The sequence below is a fragment of the Spermophilus citellus genome (assembly GCF_964194105.1).
Source record: "Spermophilus citellus genome assembly, chromosome: 3".
Taxonomy (NCBI): domain Eukaryota; kingdom Metazoa; phylum Chordata; class Mammalia; order Rodentia; family Sciuridae; genus Spermophilus; species Spermophilus citellus.
In genome coordinates, this window is record NC_138184.1 from 89864537 (window position 1) to 89889072 (window position 24536).

Below are 24536 nucleotides of genomic sequence, written 5' to 3' on the forward strand. Positions count from 1 at the left end.
TTGCCTGGGCTGTCATCATCAGGAAGGATAGGGCCCTTATCTTCCAACCTCTGTGGGAGGCAGGATCCTAATTCAGTCACTGCCACTAGTCACAGGTGGCCTTATTGCATCCACACCAGGCACCCTGCACCATTTTCCACTAGGACCCCTGCTCACTCCCCCTCCCCTCCCTCATTCTCCCTCTAAAACAGCCTGGGCACCTCTGCACAAATGAGAACAGAGCTCAGTCCTCTGAACTACAAGTAATTAATGAATAAAATCTGGCTTCAGGGCCTCCACTGGGCCTCCACTCTGACCAGCTGTGTTTGTCTTTGATGATAGGGGCCCCTCCCAACCTGTGTCTCATGACATTTCATTTTCTTTGTAGCACAGGCCACAGGTGAAACACCTGCCCACATCCTTGTTTATTATCTGTTTTCCCTACAAGAATGGAAACACCATGGGGACTGTGGACTTGTTGCGTGGGGACAGAGGTCTTGTTTGGTCAGCAGGCCACTGTAACCCTGGCGCTTAGAATAGTGCTTGGTGCTAAGAGGGGGTCAGTAATCATCTCTGGAATGCAGGGATCAATCCAGGGCTAGATTGCTAGCTAGCCATCTAAAAGCACATTACTGGACCAATTAAAATTATTTTACCAATGAAAATGGGACCAAGAGAGAAAAAGTAACAAGTTCAAGGTCATGTTACCAATTGCAGGTTGTGGGGTTTAGGGTGTTGCTTGCTGGTAGGTCACCTGTGCAAAACCACTAAGAAACTAAGCTAGAGGGTGGGGATTCTGAGCTGGGTCTGGTCATAATGTGCTTTTGTTCCTTATCACATAACTCAGGGTGACCGGGCCTGGGCCACCTCTTCTCTGGTTCTCTACACTCTGTAAATTCATCAGTCCAGGGAGCCAATGGCCTGGGTAGCCCCTGTGGCATATCTAGGCCCTTCCCTGTGACTGGTGGAGGGGAGACCCTGGCCACCTAGAGCTGCGACTGCTTCAGTGTCCCCTGCCATCCTGCTACTCACCAGGTACTCGCTCTCGGCATCCAGAGCACTGGTGGCTTCATCCAAGATGAGGACGGGAGGGTTCCGCACCAAGGCCCGGGCCATAGCCACCCGCTGCTTCTGGCCACCTGACAGCTGGGCACCCTTCTCCCCCGTCTCTGCATGGTGGAGGCACAGGGGCAAGTGAGTTAGCAGGAGGCAGCTGGGCAGCCCCTGGAAAGAGCCAGAGGCCTGCCTGGGCAGTTTTAAAGGGCTGCTGGCCAGAACTGCCAACCAGTGGAAAGGTCACGAACTGGCACTCCCACCCTATTTGTAAGAGGCTGCTACATGCAAATAGATCCATGTTCCCAGCTCTGCCCATTCACCTGGCACAAATCCCATGTGTGATCACACAGTGTGCTGGTGAGGCTGCAACCGGTGTTCCGCCCTCCCAGAGCAAGCACAGGTAGTCCCACCCTGTGCTCACAACACCAGGCTGCAACACAACCTGAGTATGTTATCTGCACTGTGCAAAGGCTACGTGTCTTCATCATAGGTGCACGGCCTGGGGCAGCAGCCTGCCTCGGGAAATTTCCCTACCCACCATCATCTCCTGCACAGCCCAAGGCATGTGGCGTGTGTGACTCACAACACCGCTATTGCAACAAGTAAATCAAAGCAGCTCATCAAATGAAATGTCCATCAGCAGGAGGAGAGTCAGTTACCAACTATCATAAAGGCCTGTACACTGCTGTGCACACAGTAAAGAAAAGAGGAAGAAGAGGAGGAGGAAGCAGCCCCTCCATCGGCGTGGTGGCTCACCAGCGTGGAGCTAAGTCAACAGAGCTGGGTGCACAATAGAAAGGCCATTATTTTTTTTTCTGTAAAAGGGCAGGGGAATAAGAACTCACATTTATATTTACAGGACATATAAGAAACCAATGAAAAGTCCTGCTGGGGGCAGGAGGGGCGGGGGCAGGAACAGGGACACAGCTTTTCCTTATACACCTCCTCATATGTGTTTTTATTTTGAACCCACGGATACTCCCTATTCAAGAATCACATTTTAAAATCTATAGGAGGTGCTGAGGGAATATTGACCAAAGGTTACACATTCTAGTTAGGAGGAAGCCACTGTACAATAAATACGGTGCTGTACTTAATAACAGGGTATCACCTAGTTGGAAATTGCTGAGAGTAGCTCTGAATTGTTATTACTCTGTCTCAGAATAATAAAAAGGGGTGGGGATGTAGCTCAGTAGTACAGCACTCCTGGGTTCAGTCCCCAGTACCAAAAAAAAAAAAAAAAGAAGATTCTGTTATGTGAATTTCATCTCAATGAAAGGAAGTTGAAAAGGTAAACAGTAGGTGGCAGAGGGCAGTCCTTAACCAAGAAGACTGCACCCTGAGGACAGACCCACAGGCACAGTGGAGGTGATGCTGGGCTCCGTACCTGTGCTGTAGCCATCCTGGAGCTCCATGATGAAGCCGTGGGCATTGGCCTTCTGTGCAGCCTCCACCACCATCTCAAAGGGCACCGTGGGTAAGCCGTAGGAGATGTTGTCTGTGATGGAACGGGCAAAGAGCACGGGTTCCTGGCTCACCAGGGAGATCTGTGCAGGAGCAAGGGGGTTGTCAGAGAAGCCAGGAATGTGTCCATCCAGCTGTCACCAGCAGCCTCGCCAGCCAGGGCCTGGCTGACGCCCAGGGTCTCAGGTTTGAAACCTAATCAGGCTGTGCTCAGCTGCCTCTCCTTGCCCCTTGCCTTCTTGCCCCGCCCCCATTCTCTCTCTCGTCCTGCTGGTGCACAAGCCCTCAGCCTCCCCCTCACAAAGGGGGCTAGCTAAGCACGCTGCTCTGGGCTAAGGCAAGTTCCCGGACCACCAAGAGGAAGTTCACTGACTGTCTCTGTCCTGGGGAAAACCAGAGTGTGGGAGAAAGTGTAGAATGAAGCTCTGTGAATGCAGCTGCCCATCAGGAAGCAAGAGGCCACAGCAGGCCTCCAGGCCACAAAGGCCTCCCTGGCAGTTGTCCCCTCCCTTCTGAGGAAACAGTTCAAAGGAGTCATTGTCCTGTGATGCCAGTTAGCAATCTGGCCTACAAAAATAATAGTATGAAAAATATCATCTCAATACTGTAAAGAGAATGAATGCATGAATGGAAATAACCTAGCTATCCATAAGCTGGGGATTGGTTAAATAATTACAATACATCCACACAGCCAAATTGCAGTGTGTGTGTGTGTGTGTGTGTGTGTGTGTGTGTAGTTAAAAAACGCTATGTACATGTACAATGTACATATACCTCCATATGTTGGTATATTTCCATAAAATATATGGAAATATATTTTATGGAAACAAATTGGTAAGCGACTACAAAATACCAGTGCAGGTTACTTCCTAGACAGGGAAGGTGGAGGGGAACTCTCCTGACTTAGTTACAAAATTCACTAAAACTGTGGGGCTACAGTTATATTGTGGCATTTTACTGTTTTGTTTATGGGAATTAAATTTTTGAATTTAAATTACGAAGAAGGTATTCACAGAAGATGAAAACCAATGGCAATAAATACATGAAAAAGGGCTTCATATCTGTAGTTGCTGGGAAGTGGCAGAAGACCCCCCCAAAGCCGCCCCTATACATGCAACTTCTAGCAAAATACAGGACTTATGACATGAAGTGCCTGAGAACCCAAGAGTGCTCACTGCTGCAGTCTGTACCGCTCTGCCCGGAGGCCTCTTCCAGAGGCTAGTGGTCAGCAATCTGGAGGGCCGCATGCTGGGCCATCTGCCAGCCATCTGTCTCTGGTTAATATGTTTGATGCGGGGAGAGTTCCCAGTCCATGGCCTCTGCCACCATCTAGAGCTTGGCCAGTATTCTGGAATTTCTGTGATAGCCCTCAGGTTCTCAAATGACTTAGTGCATGTTGGTGATGTCACCCCCTAATAGTTGGTGTTCCTTATAGGGCATATGATCTGAACCCATTCAGGCCTCCCTGCTCAGCACAAGGCTGGGTGTTGAGGCTCCTTCTGAGGTTACCAAGGACTGCGTGGTCAGGAGCAGTTTCCTTGGAGTCCTGGAGATGACCTAAATGTGGAACAGCTGGAATTCTCAGCTGCTGCTAGCGGAAGGTTGAATTGATTACAAGCACCCTGGGAAACTGTCCTGGCAGAATTTGTTGAGGCTGGGGATCAGCATCTACTCCAACCAGGCTCTTCTGCTCTGAGGTCATTCTTCAGGAGAACCTAGCCACATGCACCAAGAGACAGGAACAAAGTTGTCCACATCCCTCAAGAGTATCCTTGGTAATGGTAAAAAACAGAAAACCACCCAACGACCCATCAAGAGCACAAGGCATAAATAGGTTGTGACATGTTAGCAGAACAGATTATCATCCGGCAATGAAGATGGATGGACCCCAACCCCAACCTCAGCCTGGACAGCTAAATGATGCTGAGCCGAAAGACAGGCAATGCCAAGGAAAGGCTCATCCTTCTGCGTCCTCAGGGATGGGTTCCAGGATCCCCTCAGGTAACAAATTCCACAGATGCTCAAGTCCCTAATTATGGCACTATTTGTATATAACATACCCACATCCTCCTGTAGATGTCCAATCACCTTAGATGACTTGCAATACCTAACGCTGTGTAAGGGCTATGGAAATGGTTGTTACGCTGTATTGTTTATGAAACAAGGACAAGAGAAAAGTCTGTACACGTTCAGTGCAGATAATTTAAAAAATATATCTCCCATCTACAGTTGGTTGAATCTGCAGACGCAGAACCCTGGATACAGAGAGAGCCACACACAGAACTCTGTCTAGATGAAGTTCAGATCAGATCATCTCTGGGTACACACAGATGGTAAAACTAAGGAAAAGTCAGAAAATGGTGATCATAAAAGTCAGGTGGGACATACTCTTGAGGGGAAAAGAAAGGGTACATGGGGCTTCTGGAGTGCCAGAACCTTCTATGTCATGACCTCGTGATGGTGCATTGGTGGCAGTTCTGTGAACTGCACCTTCTCTGCCTCTGTGTTACAGCTTGCGTGAGAGATTAGCCAAGGTCAGAGGAAGGCCGGAGGGCAGCGAGGGCAGCAAGGGTCATGAGGGCCTGGCCACACTCACCACACGGTGCAGGTACTTGTGGTCATAGGCACCGATGGGCTTGCCGTCCAGTAGCACTCGGCCCCCCTGCAGGGGGTAGAAGTTCTCCAGGATGTTGACACAGGAGCTCTTCCCGCTGCCAGAGGGCCCCACCAGGGCCGTCACCTTGCCTGGGGACAGGCTGAAGGAGACATTCTGCAAGGAACACAGGCACAGTGTGGGGCCACAGGTCCAGGATCTGGGGCTGGACACTGTCTCAGACACAGGTGGGCGCCCTTCCCAGCCGCCCCCGCTCTTCCGCTGCGGCTGGGCACTGCTGATCCCTGGGTGTTCTCCTTTCTAAAACGCTTGATTTGGCAGCACTTTCATATTTGCTGTGTCCTCTGCCTGGAATATTTCACTGCAGCAAGCCACCTGGCTGGGTGTGGCTCCTTGGTCAGGTCCAGCTCAAAAATGCCACCTCCTCTGAGAAGCCTCTTTGACTATTTCATCAATCTCACGCTGCTCCCCCCCACCACACCCTGATTTCTTTCCTTCCCAGAGCTTATTATCTGGAGTCCATCTGTTAAGGACACGCCTTGCCCAGCTGGAGCCCAGACTCCTGAAGAGGGTAGGGTGACGCAGGCAGCCTCCCGTCTGCCTCTCACCTGCAGGACCTGGGTGTGGGGCCGTGTGCGGTAGGTGAAGGTCACATTCTCAAAGTCCACGCGGCCCTCCAGGTGGTCAGGGGCCAAGTCACCATCGTGCACCATGGTCGGCTGCCGGTCAATGAACTCGAACACCTTCTCAGCCGCCCCCACGCCCTGCATCAGGCCACTGTAGACAGAGCCCACAGACTGCAGGGAAGAGACATGTTCATGTCCCCAATATCCGCTCCTGGGACCCTCTGTGGTACCAGAGATACGAGGGTGTGCAGGGAGCAAGGACAGAGCTGCAGCTCTGGGGAGACACAGGGGCTGCTGCCAGGACACCTGCTAACACAGTGGACACTGACAATAACAAAAGACAAGGTGGCCAGGAGCATGTGTGCCTCAAGGTCATTGCTACCAATTCTCACCCCCACCCAGGAGAAGAAGAGGAGACAGAAATGCAGAGAAATGAACCTGTAAGAATGTGCCAAGGCAGTGATCCCACCTTGGCTGGTCAGCTGCCACCACATATTTTAATTTCAATTTTTAAAATGGGTCTTGAGGGGCTGGCATTGTGGCTCAGTGGTAGCGCGCTCGCTTAGCAAGCGTGAGGCCCTGGGTTGATCCTCAGCACCACATAAAACAAATAAAGGTATTGTGACCACTACAACTAAAAAATAAATACTAAATAAAAAATGGGTCTTGATGTATACCTGTCATAAGTAGACTCTCCTTGGGTAAAAATATATCCAATGTAAAGGTTAATTGTAATAATGGGAGCTGGGGATGTGGCTCAAGCAGTAGCGCGCTCGCCTGGCATGCGTGCGGCCCGGTTTCGATCCTCAGCACCACATACCAACAAAGATGTTGTGTCCGCCAAGAACTAAAAATAAATAAATATTAAAAATTCTCTCTCTCTCTCTCTCCTCTCTCACTCTCTCTTTTAAAAAAAATTGTAATAATGGCCCATTTTATTAGTGCTTTCTATATGCTATGAAGTAGGTTCTCTCATAGGCACAGAGGATCAAGTATTTGCCCCAGGTCCCATACCCAAGCAGTTGCAGAGGCAGGATTAGAATCTGGGCACACCTGGTTCCTGAGCTTAGATGCATCAGTGCCATAACTGAGTGTCCTCAGTGAAGGAAAGGGGGTAAGAACAACACCAGGGCATGTTGCTGTGGAGATAGGGCCTGGCCTGTGATGCTCAATATGCCACAACTAAAACTGTCATTAATACTAACAGTATTACTACTAAGACATGAGAACTGGGTGGCTTCTCTTTCACGCTCCTTTATCCCAGAGATGGCCATAGTTATCAATGTATTGTATCTTTTCAGCCCTTTCTCTGTGTGTTCACAAATACATGCACATCATAGCCAATTCATTTTGAGATTTTAAGAATGCACAAATGAGGGACTGGGGCTCTGGCTCAGTGGCAGAGCGCTTGCCTCACATGTGTGAGGCCCTGGGTCAGATCCTCAGCACCACATATAAATAAACAAATAAAATAAAGGTATTGTGTCCATCTACAACTAAAAAAATATTAAAATAAAATAAAAAGGATATCAGACTACCCGGCTGGATCAGGGGTTTTCTGTTTGTGCTGGATAGCGTGTCTTAGTTCAGAAAAGTCTGCCTCATTCCTGGAGGCCTGCCAAGCATTTCTTTCTTCCTTCCTTCCTTTTTAATTTTTTTTTTTTCCTGTGTTGAGACTCAACCCAGGAGTACTCTACCATTGAGCCACATCTCCAGTCCTTTTTCTTTTGAGATGGAGTCTCATTGGGTCGCCCAGGCTGGCTTTGAATTTGGGATCCTCCTCCTTAGCCTCCTGAATCTCTGGGATTTCAAAGTACATACCATCTCTGGCACAGAGATGTACCATATTTGTCCTTTGGCTGATGCGGGGGCATTTGGGTTGCTTGTCACTCACGCAAATGAACAAGGCTGCCCCAGACATCCTTGACAGGCTTTTGCCCACTGGCGTGAGTATTTCTGAAGCACGGATTCCCGGAGGCAGAATGATTGCCAAGTCCATCAGCAGCACAGGGGTGGCTGCAGTGGTCCCCACATCTGGTGTGGGTGCGGGGCTTTTTCTCTGGGGAGGAGGCGCACGGAGAACCGACAGCGCCCCTGCAGGCTGAGCTTGGCACTGACCGGTGGCCTGGGCCAGACGCTCAGGGCTCCGCCCCGCTCCACCAGGGCGGTGAGTGCTTGGGGCTGCTGCGTGGGCTGGCCCTAGGGGTCGCGGGAGGACGGAGCCCGCTGCGCACACAGCTCTGTGGACCTCCTTCCCTTTTCCAGCTCACCTCCCACACCCATTCCCCAGTTTTTGGGCACCTCCCAGACAAACGGGTGTGGTCCACCCAGTCACAGGTCTGTTTGGCGGGGACCTAAATGCAAGCCCAGTCTGCAACACCCCTGGCTGCCCGTGCTTAGCGCCGCTCTTCGCAGGGGCTGAGCCGAGGTGCCACCTGGCCAGCTCTGAACACAGCTCCCCACCCAATGTGTGGGCGAGTCACTTGACTTCTCTGAGTCTCAGTTTCCTTTTCTGTGAAATGGGAATTTCAGAACCTCTCAGGAAGCTCTTATGAGCATTTCCTGACGTCAACTGTCACTGCCATTTGGCTGGATCCACGGAGTCACCTGTTTGCAGGACGTTTATGGTTTTGATGACCTATCTTAAAGGAGACACCACCACACCCTCGGCCCCCCACCTTAGCTGCTCTCCCTATACCCTCCCACCCAGGCCCTCACCTCCATACAATCCCCCAGGACGAACTCGTAGATGATGAAGGCGATGAGGTTGCCGCTGGTCATCTGTCCCGAGATGACAAGGTGGCCTCCATAGTAGAGAATACTGACCTGGACCACCAGCAGCGTGAGCTGGGGTGAAGGGAGAGGGTTTGGGTCACTTGGGCCTTGGCTCAGACCCCACCCCTGTCTCTCAATTCCCTAAATCCTAGGGAGGTGGGGACACAGGGAGATGAGAGCAGCCCTTGAGGTCTCTGCACACACAGCCACAAACTCCAACTCCAGCCATTGGCACGGAGGTCTGCCCCACTGTGGCCTGTCCCTCAGGCCCTCCCCTCCCCCTGCCCTGGAGAGGTTCCCCACAAAGGCCTCCAGCAGGGGTAGGCTGTGGGCTTGGCCTGAGAACAAGGCTTCCTTTGTAAGGTCCTGGCATACACACACCACCCCAAGCTCCTCAGCTGGCCAAGGAGAGCTATTAGTCCTCCTCATTGGGAAAAGCGCGGCTCAGAGAGGTCGCTAAAGCTACACAGCCAGCTGGACAGAGTGGGACAATGAGGTCTGTTTCCTCCCAGCTAGGCTCCATGAAGGAGGGGCTGTGTCTGGGGCACCCTTGCCCCCTGCTGCTCATGGGGGGTGGTCTGGGAGATGAATGGACTGGTACTTAGAACAACCCACAAATGGCCCAGGGCCACAGTCTGTCTCACCCCCAGCTCAGGATGAGGTCAAGTCTGGACCACAGGTACCTTTATGGATGCTACAAAATGTACCCCTGGTGGGGAAAGAGTGCAAGAGGCTTGGCTGCTCAGCAGGCCTCAGCTCCTTCTCCCCTCTGCCCCCACCAGCCACCTCTCAATGGGGCTACGTTCTCCGGGAGGGCCCGGGACTCACCTGGGGAGTGTGAGGCTGAGGCATGAGACCTGCCAGAAGGTGGCCTAGGTGGGCCCCAGGTGAATGAAGAAGGTCCTACCCTTCCTGCCACCCATGACCCAGACAGCAGAGGCGCCCAGAGGACATGCACCAGAAGGCTGCATTCTTTTCTGGAAAGATCTTTGTGCTAGTTTGACACCAGCATGTGGGGATCTGGGCCAGGGTCCTGGATGGAGGGATTCCCCAGTTTGCATCCCATTCTCCACATCAGGCCTGCTGGCCAGGGGCACGTACCCCACTGCCCCAGACATAGTACATGTAGGCAGCCGCCTCCTTCCGATTCAGCTTGTACACCTGCTGCAGCTTCCGCAAGTACACCTCTGCCTCCTCTTCCTCGTTGGCAAAGCTGCGCACAGTCTTCATGGCGCTGATGGTCTCCTCAGCCGTGTTGCTGGCTCTGGCCAGGGCACTCTGGACCTCCTTGGAAAGTCTCTGTGGGCAGGAGGGGGACAAGGAGGAGACCCCCCAAACAGACAGCCTCACTGTGTGCCGGAGCCCCAGGCCTCTCTGGACCTTTCTCCCTTTCCATGGTGCTGCAGGAAGTCCCCAGATGAAAAGAGAAGGTCTAGTTCCACTCCCACCCTGTCTCCTCCCAGTTGAGAACAGGCTCCCGCAGGGCCCTCGGATTGCTGGCCCAGCTCCTGGGGGGTGAGGGGCGATCTTTAAGTCATCTTCAGTTCTCAAAGGAAGACACTCATGACTATGGGCTGGGAATTCTTTCAGAAAAGGAGCCTCAATCATGATCCTGTGCTGGCATAAGAGCAGAGAGACCCTGGACAGTTGCTCAGGTTGTATGCCATTCGAGAAATGCCAGCTTTGAAGGGGGTACTGTTGACATCATCAGCATAAATTAGTGAGAGTCTGAGGGTTGGTACAGAGATTCCAGAACTCCCAGCCAAGTTCTGGACAGCAGTAGAGGACACACTTATGAAACCTGCCCCTGCTGTGTACCTATGATCAAAGGTAGATGTTTGAGGAGTGGTCCCAGGTGAAGGGCTCTGGAGGAGACCCTGGGCGGAGCCGTGCTCATCGCTCTAGTCAACACACTCAGAGCCTCAAACCAGCCTGAAGAGCTGCCTGCGAGGCCCGGATGGGATTGTGTAGCAGCGTGCCCCAGGACCTGTGTTCCATGCCCAGGCCACAGGAGGCACACAGGGTGCTGGGGTGCCCCAGGGAGCCTCACCGTGCAGCTGTGTCTGGCTATGGAGCTGTGTGTGGTCTGTGGGGATGACTCGCTGGCCATATTTAACACAATCTGATGTGAGGTAGACAAGCTACGTAGAACTTCCCTGAGGCTCTGCCCACCTATACGTGACGGCAGGGCCCAAGGCACAGAATGGGGACTCCAGGGGCCTGCCCACATCCCAGGGGACACTGGACAGTGGCCCTGTCCAGCAGGAAGTGGGGGTTGGGAGCAGAAGCCCAGACTCCAACTCTTTGCCTTCTCTACTCAATGAGGAAACTGGTGGGCTTGTGACTCAGGACTGTGGGGAAGAGACCCTTCCCCTGTGGCTAGAGAGGGTCATGGGAACTGGAATCATTTGGGACTGGGAAGGAGATGGCTTCCTTCACTATCCTGGCCTTAGATCACGAGTTCCAAAGGTTCCCATGGAGCTGGGGACAGTGATCTCTCCAGCAAGACCTAGTCCATCACGTACCAAAGCCTCTGCTCAGCAGCCCTCCCATGGGCTGGGACCACTGGGGAAGGGGCTTCTGCAGCTGTCACGCTCACAAGCCTGCCTGTCTGGACCCAGCCTTATCCCTTAGGACTCACAGGCCTGCTTCCCAGCAAAGGCAGGGGCAGGGGGCAGCTGGAGGGGCCCGAGCCCCCTCACAACCCATAGGAAGAGTGAGCTGGTGGCTCAGAGTCCTTGCAAGACCTGTGCCTTCTGCCTGTCACCTCCTCCCTTATCGCCTGCACCTGCCCCTCCCCCATCACTTCAGCCTTGCTGGCCACCTTGCAGCTCCTCAGACACCAGGCCCATCCCCTCCTCAGGGCCTTTGAACTGGCTGTGATCGCTGGCGCTAGACGTCTACCTCCTTCTGATCCCTCCCAGCAAGGCTGTAACTGCCACTACCCGCGCTCAGTCTCTATCTCTTCCCTTCCTGTTTCTCCTCGGCACTTGACATCTCCCACGGCCCTGGGAGACTCGCTGTGATCATCACTTATGGTCCATCTCTTCCACTAGAACGGGAGCTCCAGGAGGGCAGGGCCTGCCTGTTCCACTGATGCCTCCCAGGCCTGCACACTGTAAGCGCTCAATGACTGTCTACCTGACGAGCAAGTGGATAAATGAACATAACCCAGCCTCCAGCTGGCCGTCACCAAGGCTCAGACAGTGGGGCCAGGCAGGGCCTACCTTGTAGTACTTGCCATAGATGTTGGACACCATCATGATGATGGGGAAGCCCATGAAGGTGACCAGGGAGAGCTGCCACGAGAGGCTGAACATGAAGACCACCACGCCCGTGACCTTGACTGTGTTCCTCAGGAAGATGTTGATGTTCTGGGAGACCAGGTCGCTGACCATGGTGGTGTCCGAGGTGAGGCGGGAGATGAGGTCCCCTGGAACACAGGCAGCTCAGCTCCCGCTGCAGCAACAAGGGCCACTGTGGTGGGCGCAGGGGACACTAAGGGGCTCCTGACGCAGACACTGGGGAGTCCCTGTCTTCTGGGTGGGATGGGGAGGGCACTCCTTGAGGGCTCCTGGGAGCCCAGACCTAGTGGCCAGCATGGTGAGTAAGCCCCATGCCACCCCATCGTATAGGGGAGGCGAACTGGAAAGGGGCAGAAGTCCTCTTCCCCATGGAGGGCAACAGTCAGTGCTGGGGAGGGGGCGAGAGCAGTGCCTCTTACCTAATGTGGGACACTGGGCCCAAAGCCTGGCAGCACCTCCCAGCATTGGGGACTGAACCTAGGGCACTTCTCCACTGAGCCACATCCCCAGTACTTTTTATTCTTTATTTTGAGACAGGGTCTCACTGAGTTGCTGAGGCTGGCTTCAAACTCATGATCTTCCTGCCTTGGCCTCCTGGGTCACTATGATTATAGGTGTGTGCTTCCATGCCTGGGTCTGTTAAGTTATTGAGGCTGGCCTCAGCCTCCTGATTAACAGGTGTGTGCCCTGCACCAGGCTTGGCACTTACAGTTATTTTTCCCATTTCTCAGAGGAGAAAACAGGCTCTGAGAGGTTAGTGGAGGAGCCAGGGTTTGGAGCAGGCTGGTCTGTCTCAGAGCTTGGGGTCTTGGCTGGACACCGGATTTCCATTGCTGCTCTTGTCTGTGTCCTACCCGCTCACCCCCACAGGTCACAGGCTGGGTAGTCCTGGCCCTTGTGGTTTCCACAGGGCCGTGCAAAGTGAGGCCTTGGCTCTAGCAGGGACCTGGAGTGGCCTGGCCAGGGTCCTATGGTGGCTACAGCTCACATCAAAACCTCGGTGGGTGGACCAGCTCTCCAGGGCTCAGGCCAGGCCAGCAGTGCCAGCCTACCTCTGGGTGCTTCCACCCTGAACTTGACATGGGAGCAGTGGGCCTGAGCCCACCACGTACCCAGGTAAGCCCACCCTTGCCCACGTCACCAACAGGACCAACCTGTGCGATTCTCGTCAAAGAAGCTCGTCTCCTGAGACACCAGCGAGCGAAAGAGACAGTTCCGGAGGCGAATGTTCAGTCTGGCAAATATGAGGGTGAAAATGCCGCCCCGAATACCTGCGGCAAATGAGCTAATTGCAGATAAGAGATGTTATAGCACCGCGTCCTTCCGACTGCGACAACCACCACCCGGCCGCCCCTCCGCTGCTGGCAGGACAGCAGGAGCACCCAGCCTCAGGCCACTGTCCAGGGCTGGCACTGTGGGGGTGTCCCTCTTTCCCTGCGGGAGCTCCCCATGAGGGCAAGGGCAGGCAAGGGGCCTAGCTCTGCCAGCTGACCCTCCCTTCCAGAACAGCATACTGAAGCTAGACCTTCTCTTAGGCCTAGGTTCCTGCTCAGAAAGCAGCAAGGGAGGGAAAGGGGCACCCTGAGGACCAAGACAAGAGGGTGCAGCACTAGGATGTGGTCTGATCACAGGGACGAGGTTTCTAAGCCAGTTTGGGAGCTGGTCACGGGCTGTCGGACAGGTCCCAGAGGCATTTCCAGCCCACACTTTCCTTGAGAACTGGCCCTGGCACCCCCACAACCCCCGTCCAGGGATACAGGCCTGGGGCATGCGGGGCAGGGCAGGCCGAGTGGCTACCTGCCGATGGCCAGCAGACAGACGACAATGACAGCAGTGCTGAACTGGTCCATGCTCTTCTGGATGACGATGCTGTCGATGGCGCGGCCTGTGTAGTAGGGCAGGAAGGTCTCGCCTGGGGGAGGCAGGGCGGGCTCAGGGTGTCCATCTGCAGCAGGAGCCCACACCTGCCTGCTCTGCCCGCTTCCAGGGGCTCTCCTCTGGGTAACTCTGCTTCCCACGTGGGGCCCCGGGCTGCTCACTGCCCCCCCCCCCACCGCCTCACAGAGAACAGGGACACGGGAGACACTGGCTCTGACTGCACAGACTGGGTTGATGTTAGCAATGGCCACCAGGCATGGAGGGTGGTGGCCAAGGGCACATGTGGTGATGGTCCCTTCCCTTCACGGCAGGCCCTGGCATCACTCATTTCTCAGCTGAGGAGCCACCCAGCAGGCAGTGGCTGGTGGAAGCCAACTCAGGTTATGCTCTTCTCCTGGGAAGACCCAGGAAGGGGCTGGTGTTCTGGCTCCACGCAGTGCTGATCGTTGCTGCCCCACCCCTCGTGGTTGGCACTTCACACCTTGCCAGGTGACTTCTCACCCTCTTGTCATCCTGTGGCTTCACGACAATCCTGGAGCCTCAGAGAGGCTGAGTCATTCGTTCAAGATCACACAGGAAGTAAGGGGAAAGACTGAGACTTGACTCAAATTAGCCTCCAATTCAGGGCGTCTTCCGTTGTCCCCTCCTGCTAGGTTCAGAATGTGTGCCCCAAAATTCAAAGTTGAATTTAATCACTAATATGACAGCATTACGGGCTGGGGCCTTGAAGTCCTCACGGATGGGATTAGGGCCCTTCTGCCTTCTTCCATGAGAGGACAGTGTCCCTCCTTTGGAGAAGCAGCAATGTGACTCCATCTGGGAGACACAGAGATGTCTCCTCACCAGATGTAAAGCCTGCTGGAGCCTTGATCTCGGACTTCTCTGAGTGGTGAGGAAGGCATTCCTATTGTTCATAAATTACCAGTCTATGGTATTTTGTTACAGTAGCACAAATGAACTGCTAAGACACCTGCCCCCCCAGTAACCTGGGATGTCCACTCTCACGGAAAAGGTGGACACAGAATGTGGATGGCCTCTCTGGGCTGGGTCCCTGCTTGTCCCAAGACCTGTTTTTACTATAACTCTTTCCACAGGCAGAGTTAAGGTTGAGGCTGGGCATGCAGTAGGTGATCAATAAAGGTCAGTGAATGAAGTCTGGGCAGGTGTGGATCCTCAGCCCTGGCCCACTCTGCTTAAGCTGGCTGCCAAGTTCCTGTGGTTCTAGTGCCCTCTGCTGGATTTGGCAGGAACTACAAGGTGGAGGCCTAATGGGCTTCAGACCCCATAGTCTTCAGCCAGATGGGGTCCAACCGCAGCTGCTCAGTGCTCAGAGTTGCAGTTCTGACTCAAGTTTACCCACAGAAAAGGCATCGGTGAGCTCCAACCACAAGCATTGATGATAACGATGACTTTCCTGGGTCCCAGGTGCTGTGTGAGGCATTATGCAAACTACCTTTTCCTCTGTGGAATCTGCACGAGAATCACGTGAAACTCCAAATCCTGCAGCTCTGATTTTGGGATATTTTCAGAGTTCCATCGCCCTCACTGCTCTCACCACCTCCACCTTGCTCCAAGTTGCCAATCTTGCCTGCACCAGCTCAACAGCTGCTCCTCCCCCTCCCCCATGGGCCTGTCCTCCTCTGTAGACAGTGGCATCCTGCTAACGTGACTCAGATGGTTCCCATCCACTGGCTCCCAACTCAGCCAGGGTAAAAGCCAAAATCCCCTGCTCCACCCAGTTTTAAAATTTTTTTAATTTAATACTAGGGACTGAATCCAGGGATGCTTTACCACTGAGCTTCATTCCCAGCCCTTTTTATTTTTTTGAGACAGAGTCTCAGTAAGTTATTTAGGGCCTAAGTTGCTGAGGCTGGCCTCAAACTTTCCATTCTCCTGCCTCAGCCTCCCAAGCCACTGGAATTATAGGTGTGCATCACCACCAAAGCCAAAGTTCTTGCAGTGACTCACAACAAACCTATACCACAGGGTCCCTGGTGAGCGACCTGACTTTCTTTCTCTTGCTTACCCTGCTCCACTCTGCCCTGGCTATTTCTTGGGCCAGCAGCCACCCTTCCACCAGGACTTGGGCACAGCTAATCCCTCTGCCTGGAGCACTTTTTTTTTGGTCTCGGGGATTGAACTCAAGGGTACTTGACCCCTGTACTCCTGAGCCACATCCCCAGCCCTATTTTGGATTTTATTAGAGACAAGGTCTCACTGAGTTGCTTAGTGCCCTGCTTTTGCTGAGGCTGGCTTTGAACTCACAATCCTCCTATCTCAGCCTTCCAAGACACTGGGATTATAGGCATGCACTACCATGCCCAGGTGGGACATTCTTATCCCAGATATCTGCTCCCTTACCATCTTCAAGTCCCAGATGTCACCCCATGATCCCACAGGGCTGGTATTGTTATTTTTCCCATGGAAATGTACTCTTTCCACAGAAGAGGAAACTGGAGTTCAGAGTGGTTAAGTACTTACCCACATTTATGTACCTGGACTGCCAAGAATCCACATTTAAGAATCCCAGTTTATGGGTGGGATAGAGCCTAGTTGTAAAGTGCTTGTCTAACATGCGTGAGGCCCTGAGTTTGATCCCCAATAACGTAAGAAAAACAATTAAAAAAATTCAAAACAATGCTAGAATACCCATTAAAAAAAGGAATCCCAATTTAATAGGAAATACTCAACACAAACTAGCCTTTTTTCCCAATGGGTGATGGGTTGGTTTTGGTTTTATTCTTTTTTCCTGTTTTTAGATTATGGGGTACAGAAAAAGCTGAGCATGACTCAATGCCCTTGATTGAAAAATAATGATCAATTTCCTTACATTTGCTGGATGATCTTGCTAGTCACTGTGCTTTCTCTCATCTAGTTCCCAGAGTCTCACCTAATTCCAGCAGAGGCCCCCCCATTTCAGGGCCAGGGTGTCTCACTCCTGTTATCTGCCCACCCTCTGAGACTGAGGTAGGAGGATCTTGAATTCAAAGCCAGCCTCAGAAACTTAGTGAGACCGTGAGTAACTTGGTGAGACCTGTCTCTAAATAAAATACAAAATAGGACTGGGGATGTGGCTCAGTGGTTAAGTGCCCCTGGATTCACTCCCCAGTACAAAAAAAAAAAAAAAAAAAAGCCACCGTTTCAGTGTGGAAATCTGAGATCAGAACTTTCCTGAAGTTCTCTGAATTTGGGGGGCCTGAGCCCAAGTCTGAGCCCTTGACCTTGGTGCAACCCCACAGGCTGGCAGAATCTGCGTGGCAGTCTTGTAGGACGCTATATTCCCTGAGCACAACCAGCTGACACAGGGTACCAGTGGGTGGGGAGATGAGGTGCAGACAGGGGTGACATCTGCCTACTGTAGGATAGTCATTCGCTTACCCACTGACTCAGGGAGCTTGTCCCTGTGCTGGGCACTGGAACCCAAGTGAGTCAGGCCTGGCGGGAGGCAGGAAAGTGTGTAATTCTTATGTCACCAGCATACAATCGAGTGCAAAGAGCCACCGTCACAGATCTGAGAAGGCTTTTCAAGGAGGGATATCCAGGCCTTGGAGTGTGACCAGGAGAAACTGCTGGTGGAGTAGAAAGGGGTCCCCTGACACTTGTCACACATATTACTGGGAGTGTTCTGTGTGCCCGGAATGTCCCAGTCCCCCATCAGCTCACTGGCCTTCACCACCACAGGAGTGATGGGACTATCTGCCCCTTTGACAGACAAGAAGGCTGAGGCCGGGGCCCATCACACACTATGAGGAGGAGCCTGAGACAGTGGAGGGCAGGCAGCAAGAGGAGGGGCTACAGAATCGGGCCAGTTCCAAGTGTGGCCTGTCTTCTTGGAGAATGTCCTGGCTTTTCTTTCTGGTGCTGGGGATTGAATCCAGAGGCACCCAGAGGCTGGGTTACATCCCTGGCCCTTTTTTTTATTGAGAGAGAGAGTCTTGCTGAATTGCCCAGACTGACCTCCAACTTACAATCTTCCTGCTTTAGAATGCCAAGTCACTAAGACTATGGGCACGAGCTGCTGTGCCCAGCTAATTCTGGGTTTGTCTCTATCCCAGGCTCAGATCTGGTGAATTGAAATGCTGAGAGTCATAACAGCCAATATTCCCGTGTGCTCATCATGATGGCCAAGCCCTGTGCTTAGCCCTTGTCCTATCTGTTTTTATTCAAGTTTTTCAAGGCCTTGAAATAAGAATGCTGCTAGTCCTCATTCCATAGACGAGAGAAGTGAGGTTGAAACAGGTCACACAGCAATTTAGGGAGCAATGCTGAGGTTTGAACCTAGGCCTTACGAACCTCAGAACCACAGAGTTTGGAACCTGCCATTCTACCTCTCCCCCATGGTGCTGGAGTGGGCTAGACCCAAGAGGCAGCATGTTGACCTCAAACCAAGGCACAGTGGCACATAGGCAGAGGTAACTAACATAAAATTTTGCAAAACAATGCTTCATCTTATCTCAGGCAAGGTACCCTTAAGTTTTCTATTCTATTTTGTTTTATTACCAAAAAATGCTTTTGGCCCAGCAATCCCACTTTCTGGAATGTATTCTTTAGATCGAGCCACATTCACAAAATGTGTATGAACAAAGTTATTCATTTTGAGAGGAAAAGCCCCCAAATAGCCCAAGAGCCCAACAACGAGGAGACTAGGATGCAGTTGCAAGATGCAGCTGAAGGGCAGAGATGCAGGGTACATTAAGGGAATGGAGCCTGGAGCTCAGAGATCAGGGGTGACATGCTAGGTGCTTGCTGCCTAGGGAAACACTGGGAGTAAGAAAAGAAAGGTGAGAACTTGTTTCCTGCCCCCTGGAATTTTCTAGAACATTCCCCCAGAGTTAGTCCTGGGCAGGAAGATCAGGGTAGTCAGGAGTAGAATTAGGTAGGAGTGAAATTCTGGTTTCCTTCTCTTAGCACCTGGAAGTTCGACCGGGTAGGTCAAACACTGAGCCCTCAGCCCTCGTGTGACCTGGGCTGCACCCCAGGCCCTCACTTACCCAGAGCCGCCATGATGAGGAAGAAGGAGGCAGCCACGAGGAAGGCCACATCGGGCTTGGTATAGGACAGCAGCTTCTGTAGCGTGGCCCCTGACGCCTGCTCAGCTGCAGGTCGGGCCTCCCTGTGGAAGCCCTCAGCCTCGGTGGCCGCCCCTGGCTCCAGGGCCTCGGCGTCTGGCCTCACGGTGGACAGCAGCCACCAGAGCAGGAAGGAGGCGGCCAGCGAGACGTACGTCCACACAAACAGGGCCCAGAACCACGGGTCCCGGATGGGCCTGCGTACTTCAGAGAAAAGCAGCAGCTTGACCATAGCGTAGATGCCCACCAAAAGGCACACGAGGGTGATGACAACCCACGAGGCCCGCAGCCGCCGCGGCCCCAGGGCACTGTTCTTGGCCACCCCGATGGTGGCCCCCAGCAGCAGGCAGCTGCGGTACAGGCAGGCTGCCCAGAGGTCCAGCACCGAGTCAAAAATGTTGAAGTGACGGATGTCCTCCAGCAGGCTGCGGTCAAGGTGGCTGAAGGCATAGATGGCCGTGGTCACACCGACGTCCATGCTCATGAAGGCCAACGTCACCACCACTGCCTTCCATAGCCGCATCCTGCTGGTTGGCTGCAGGCAGGTGCCAAGGGGCAGGCACCAGGGGCAGGCCGTCAATCACGGGGGCAAGGCCATCATGGTCTACAGGGCAAGACTGACCTATGGGGCAACAGCAAGCATCAGGCAGGGGTTCAAGTTGGTACTTTCTGGCTATATGACCTTGAGCAAGTCACTTGGCATCTCTGAGCCTCAGTTTCCTTATTTGTAAAGTGGCAATAACAAGAGTGCTGACTTCCCAGGGAGCTATGACGCTTCCATTCACTCAAGGAACATTAATATTCCCACCTGCAATAGGCCAAGCCTGTTCTTCGGGTTGGGGATTTAACAACGAACAAAAACAACAGATCCTTGCTCTTGTGAGATGACAGGGTCATGTGGGAGATAGATTAGTAAGTAAATGGTATAGAATGTTGAGATTAGGGCTAGGAGGGGAAAGGAGGGGTAAGAAGTGAGGGGCAAGAGGGGAATGGGGGAGTTTTACCTCTGGGGGGCCAGGGGAGATCTCACGTTGAGCAAGACTAGAAAGAGGTGTGGATCTTCCGGGGAAAGCACTGAGCCGAGCCCTGAGGCAGGAGTGAGTCTCACAAACTTGAGGAAGGCAAGGAAGCCTGTGAGCTCAGAGGTGAGGCGTGGGAATAGATCTGGGAGGATTTTGTCACCAACATAAGGGTGAAGTTGAGATGAAAAGAGTTCTACAAGTGGGCACTGTGGTCATTTTTCATTTTGGCCGTGCTGGGGACGGAACCCAAGGGCTTGCACATGCTAAGCAAGTACTCTGCCACCGAGCCACATGCCCAGCCCTATTCATTTTTTGAGACAGGGTCTCACTAAATATGGAGACTGGCCTTGAACTTAGGATCCTCTGACTCAGCCTCCTGAATAGATGGGATTCGGTGTGCACCACCAATCTTTCTTTTTTTTTAAACATGGAATGCTTCCTGAATTTGCGAATCATCCTCATGCAGGGGCCATGCTAATCTTCTATATTGTTCCAATTTTAGTATATGTGCTGCTAAAGCAAGCGCTTGGTCACTATTTTTTTTTTTATTTTTTTAGTTGTAGATGGACACAATACCTTTATTTTATTTGTTTATTTTTATGTGGTGCCAGGGATTGAACCCATTCCTTCATGCATGCTAGGCAAGTGCTCTACCACTGACCCACAACCCCAGCCCAGGCCACTATTTTTAATGCCACTAACTTCTCTGGAACTAGTTTTCTCATTTGTAAAATGTTAGCATGAAGTTTAAGGCATGAGCCTCATTGAGTTCCGGGCATGGTGTCTGGCACATAATAATTGTTGCTGATCATCACTAACTATATTCAGTGAGCACAAGATAAATGCTTGTTCGCTTTCCTCCTATTTCAACTAAACCTCTACCTTTAGGAGAAGAGAGTTTGAAGTGTTGGGTATGTCTTGCTGGTCTCACTGCAGCCCAGGGGCCTCTGCATCTACTTGGAAGTTTCCAGAACCTCTTCATGCAGCCCTAGGATCTTTTGGTTTTCTGGGTCTTGATGTCTGTTTTGACCTAAGCACATCCCCACACTGGGGGCCTTGGACACAGGAAGCAGGACTGGTGGCCCGAGTCTGCAGGTGGAGCTTGTCTAGGGTGAGGCTGGGTCTGGGCTGTGGCGTGTCCCTGAGCACCAACTCCTGACCTGTGCTTCCTGGAAGGGGGCTTGACTGTCTTGTCTGCAAACTGGGCAAAGCTCTGGAGGATGACTCACAAATTCAGGAAGCATTCCATGTGGAAGGAAGGAAGGAAGGAAGGAAGGAAGGAAGGAAGGAAGGAAGGAAGGAAGGAAGGGTGGGTGGGTAACCAAGCCAGGTGCATACCTAATCCCATCTATTCAGGAGGCTGAGTCAGAGGATCCTAAATTCAAGGCCAGTTTCAGCACTAAGTGAGATCCTGAAGGGAGTGACAGGAGGGGCAGCTGTGAATTGTGACCATGATGGGAGTATGGCCTGAGAGAGGTCCTCTCCCTATGGCTGAATCCAGGCAGAGGGGATGGACCTGTGCTGTGGAGTGACTGAACCCACACTTACAGCTTGAGAAACTGAGGCACAGAGGAACAAAGTCACCTGATCCATACGCTCAGACAACCAGGCCCAAACCAGACCTTGAGCTGGTATGTGAAGGATCCCAGCACCTGACTCCCTGCCTGCCTGGCACACAGCAGGTGTCCAATAACCACAGCACACAGTTAAGTAACAGCACTTCACCAGCCCAGCCCTGGGCTGTGAGCTTCTGTGTGTTCACTTATAAAATCATCACAACTCTGTGAGATTTGCATGTCATCATCCCCAGCTAGCAGATGAGAAATTGAGGCCCTGAGAAGTTAATAATTTGCCCATGATCACACAGCTGGTGAATAGCAAAGCTGAGATGTGGACTTAGGTCTGTCTGGGCCCAGAATCTGGGCTCTTAATCATCAGGCTAAGACATTCCCCAGTCTTGGGGACTGAACCCATGGGTGCTCTACCACTGAACTACATCCCTGACCCTTTTTATTTTTATTTATTTATTTTAATTTGAGACAAGGTCTTACTAAGTTGCTGAGGCAGGCCTTGAACTTGAGATATTCCTGCCTCAGCATCTCAAGTTGTTGGGCTCATAGGGATGCACCACTGTACCTTGCTCAACACTTCTTTTATTTTTTAGTTGTTGATGAACCTTTATTTTACGCATTTATTTATATGTGGTGCTGAGAATCAAACCAGGGCCTCATACATGGTAGGCAAGTTCTCTACCACTGAGCCACAACCCCTAGCCTCTAAGACTTCTTCATTCATATATATATATATATATATAGTTGTCCATGAACCTCCATTTTATTTATTTATATGTGGTGCTGAGAATCGAACCCCAGTGCCTCACACATGCTAGGCAAGCGCTTTTCCTCTGAGCTACAACCAATACTTCTTAATATAACAAATGCTAACAGGGTACACTTATTTAAGGAAAAGAGTCCACATCGGTGAGGGCTCAGGTAAAGCAGCAAAGGTGGAAATAATGAGGAGGATAACAATGGCAACAATAATATCTGACACTTATTGATGTTGACATGTGCAAAGCAATGTTCTAAGTGACTTATACATATTAATGCTCACAAGTATCCTATGAAGTAGGTTCTGTTATTTCCCTCATTTTACAATTGAGAAGTCTGAGGCAGAGAAGTCAAGTGACCTGCTCCAGGTCACACAGCTAGGCAGAGCTGGGATGTAAAGCTCCAGTATCTGTGTTCTCAACTCCATAGCTCTAATCCTGCAAAACAACCTCTCCAGTGGGTAGGCAAGCTCCCTCAAGATGCTAAGAAGGGGTCTGAGATGCAGAGAGGAATGAGACATCATGGCCCTCAAGGCTTGGCCCTGCTGTTACCCCAACACCTCCAGGCAGATTCTAGTCCATCTCAGAGATGGTGCTTGCTCAGTCAGCTACCGCTGCTCCAAGGAGAGCCAGGGCCAAGTCGGGTCAGGGAAAAGGAGAAGGGGTGGGATGGGCAACTGCCCCTGGCTGGGCCCTTGCTCTACCCCAGCTTGCTGAGCTGCCAGCGCAGGCTCCATCTGCTGCAATGCAGAGGCCTTGGGGAGTGAGGGAGTGGGTGAGCTCCACTCAGAGCCCAGGAAGGGAAGCTCCTGGCCCAGTGCCAACCTGTTCTCCTGGCCAAACCACTGCCAGCTGCACTAGGTCCTGCCAGTCACCTCAGCCGCTGCCTTGTCTTGGTGGGCACAAGATCCACATCCCCAGAAAGGGGTTGGGGCTCAGAAGCAGGAAAGGTAACAGATCAGCCAGGGACATGAAGGCTGGATTGCAACCCAGGAGCCTGGCCAGGTCCCCACCTCTGACTCCTAGTCACTGGGGGAGTTCCTTCCTGATGTCCCACAACCCAGGTGGCCAGCTGCCTACCTGGGAGCCCCCAATACTTATCTTCTCAGGAATAAACAAAATTCCAAACAATGACATGGACCCTCTGAATCATGCTTTGCATTTGAGGAAGCTGAAGCCCAGGGAGGGCAGAGGTGAGACTTATCCAGAGCCACACAGCAAGCTAAGCAGAGCATGATAGCACCCAAGCTCCCTACCCCCAAGTGCTGAGTCCTTCTACTCCAAGCTCCAGGCTGAGCAGAATCTAACTCAGTTCAGATCAGGTTACAGTCTTCAGTGAGGACAAGTTACTCTGTTATTTTTAAAGTTACTAAGCAGGAGAAGGAAGGGGACAAGACCACAAGCTAAGGCTGCAGGGTGGGGAGGCTGGAGATCATGAGGCTGCATGTCCCTGCCCTCCATCTGCCTGACTCTGAGGACTCAGCTGAGCTGGAAAAATGGCTCTGGAGGGCAAACTGTGGGTATTCAGGTGATGTGTGTGGCCTAAGAGACAAGGACAAGGTGGTGGCCAGAGGCCAGGGCAGGCCCCACATGGCCCAGGGCAGACAGGAGCAACTTGCTATGACCCCAAATCCTAAGGAATGGCATTTAGCAAGGGACCCTATCCCCACTGGAGGCCTCATTAAAGACCTTTCTTCCCAGTAGAGGAGACACTGGTTGGGCCTCTCCAACAGTCAGTTTCAGAAGAAGGTCTGGAACAACCAGGAAATAATAAATAACTCTTACTACAACCACAACAGCTACCATCTGCAAGGAGTTACTAGGTACTAGGCACCTCCCAGCTCTTCACCACCACCCTGGAGGCCCACAGTTACCATGCCCACCAGACAGCGTGAGGAGGCTCAGTGGCCTATGGGAAATGGTTGAAGGCAGAATCAAGAACTGACACTTCACCCTTTTGGGGGTCTCCTACCCAGGCTACTAAGGGATTGCAGGAAAAGGTCCTGACTTGTGTGGCCCAAGTGGCCCCTGTGCACTCTGAATTGATGAGCCTTTTACCCTAACGTGGATTAGCCTTGGGAAGACCCAGTGGCTGCTCAGCATGCACTGGCTGGCCGAGGCCTGTGTGGTGGATGGTGTTGCAGTGATGTTGTGGTGGGATCTCTGGAGGCAGGGATAGTTCTGGGCTGGGCCCATGTGGTTCCATCCTGACTCCCACCCTCACTGAGCCCACTGTGTTCCATGTTGGGCCTGGTCCTCACTTTGGGACTAGGGAAAGTTGCAGCAGGTAACTTGTGGCCTAAGCCAAGCAAACTGGGGAACCCTTCCTATAGCCCTCCTCTTGTCTCCTGGCCCTGGGCCACCTGAAGCAGGGGCCTGGAGGCCATCCCATCTTCAGGGGTGGGGCAGAAGGCGGGAA

The 24536-nt window shown here is 52.4% G+C and overlaps 1 protein-coding gene across 2 annotated transcripts in view; it reads right to left on the reverse strand.

Annotated features, from left to right (window-relative positions):
• Positions 1–24536, reverse strand: part of ABCB9 (ATP binding cassette subfamily B member 9) — a 28168-nt gene that overhangs the window by 2851 nt on the left and 781 nt on the right. For both annotated transcript variants that reach the window (XM_081287378.1, XM_081287377.1), the window contains exons 2-11: positions 18689–19388; positions 13617–13731; positions 12974–13104; positions 11742–11947; positions 9616–9813; positions 8458–8586; positions 5722–5910; positions 5096–5269; positions 2423–2582; positions 1012–1148 (exon numbers count right to left, since the gene is read on the reverse strand). In XM_081287378.1, the coding sequence (XP_081143504.1) occupies positions 1012–1148; positions 2423–2582; positions 5096–5269; positions 5722–5910; positions 8458–8586; positions 9616–9813; positions 11742–11947; positions 12974–13104; positions 13617–13731; positions 18689–19289 (2040 nt within the window). In that variant the 5' untranslated portion in view covers positions 19290–19388. The remainder of the gene's footprint in view (positions 1–1011; positions 1149–2422; positions 2583–5095; positions 5270–5721; positions 5911–8457; positions 8587–9615; positions 9814–11741; positions 11948–12973; positions 13105–13616; positions 13732–18688; positions 19389–24536) is intronic.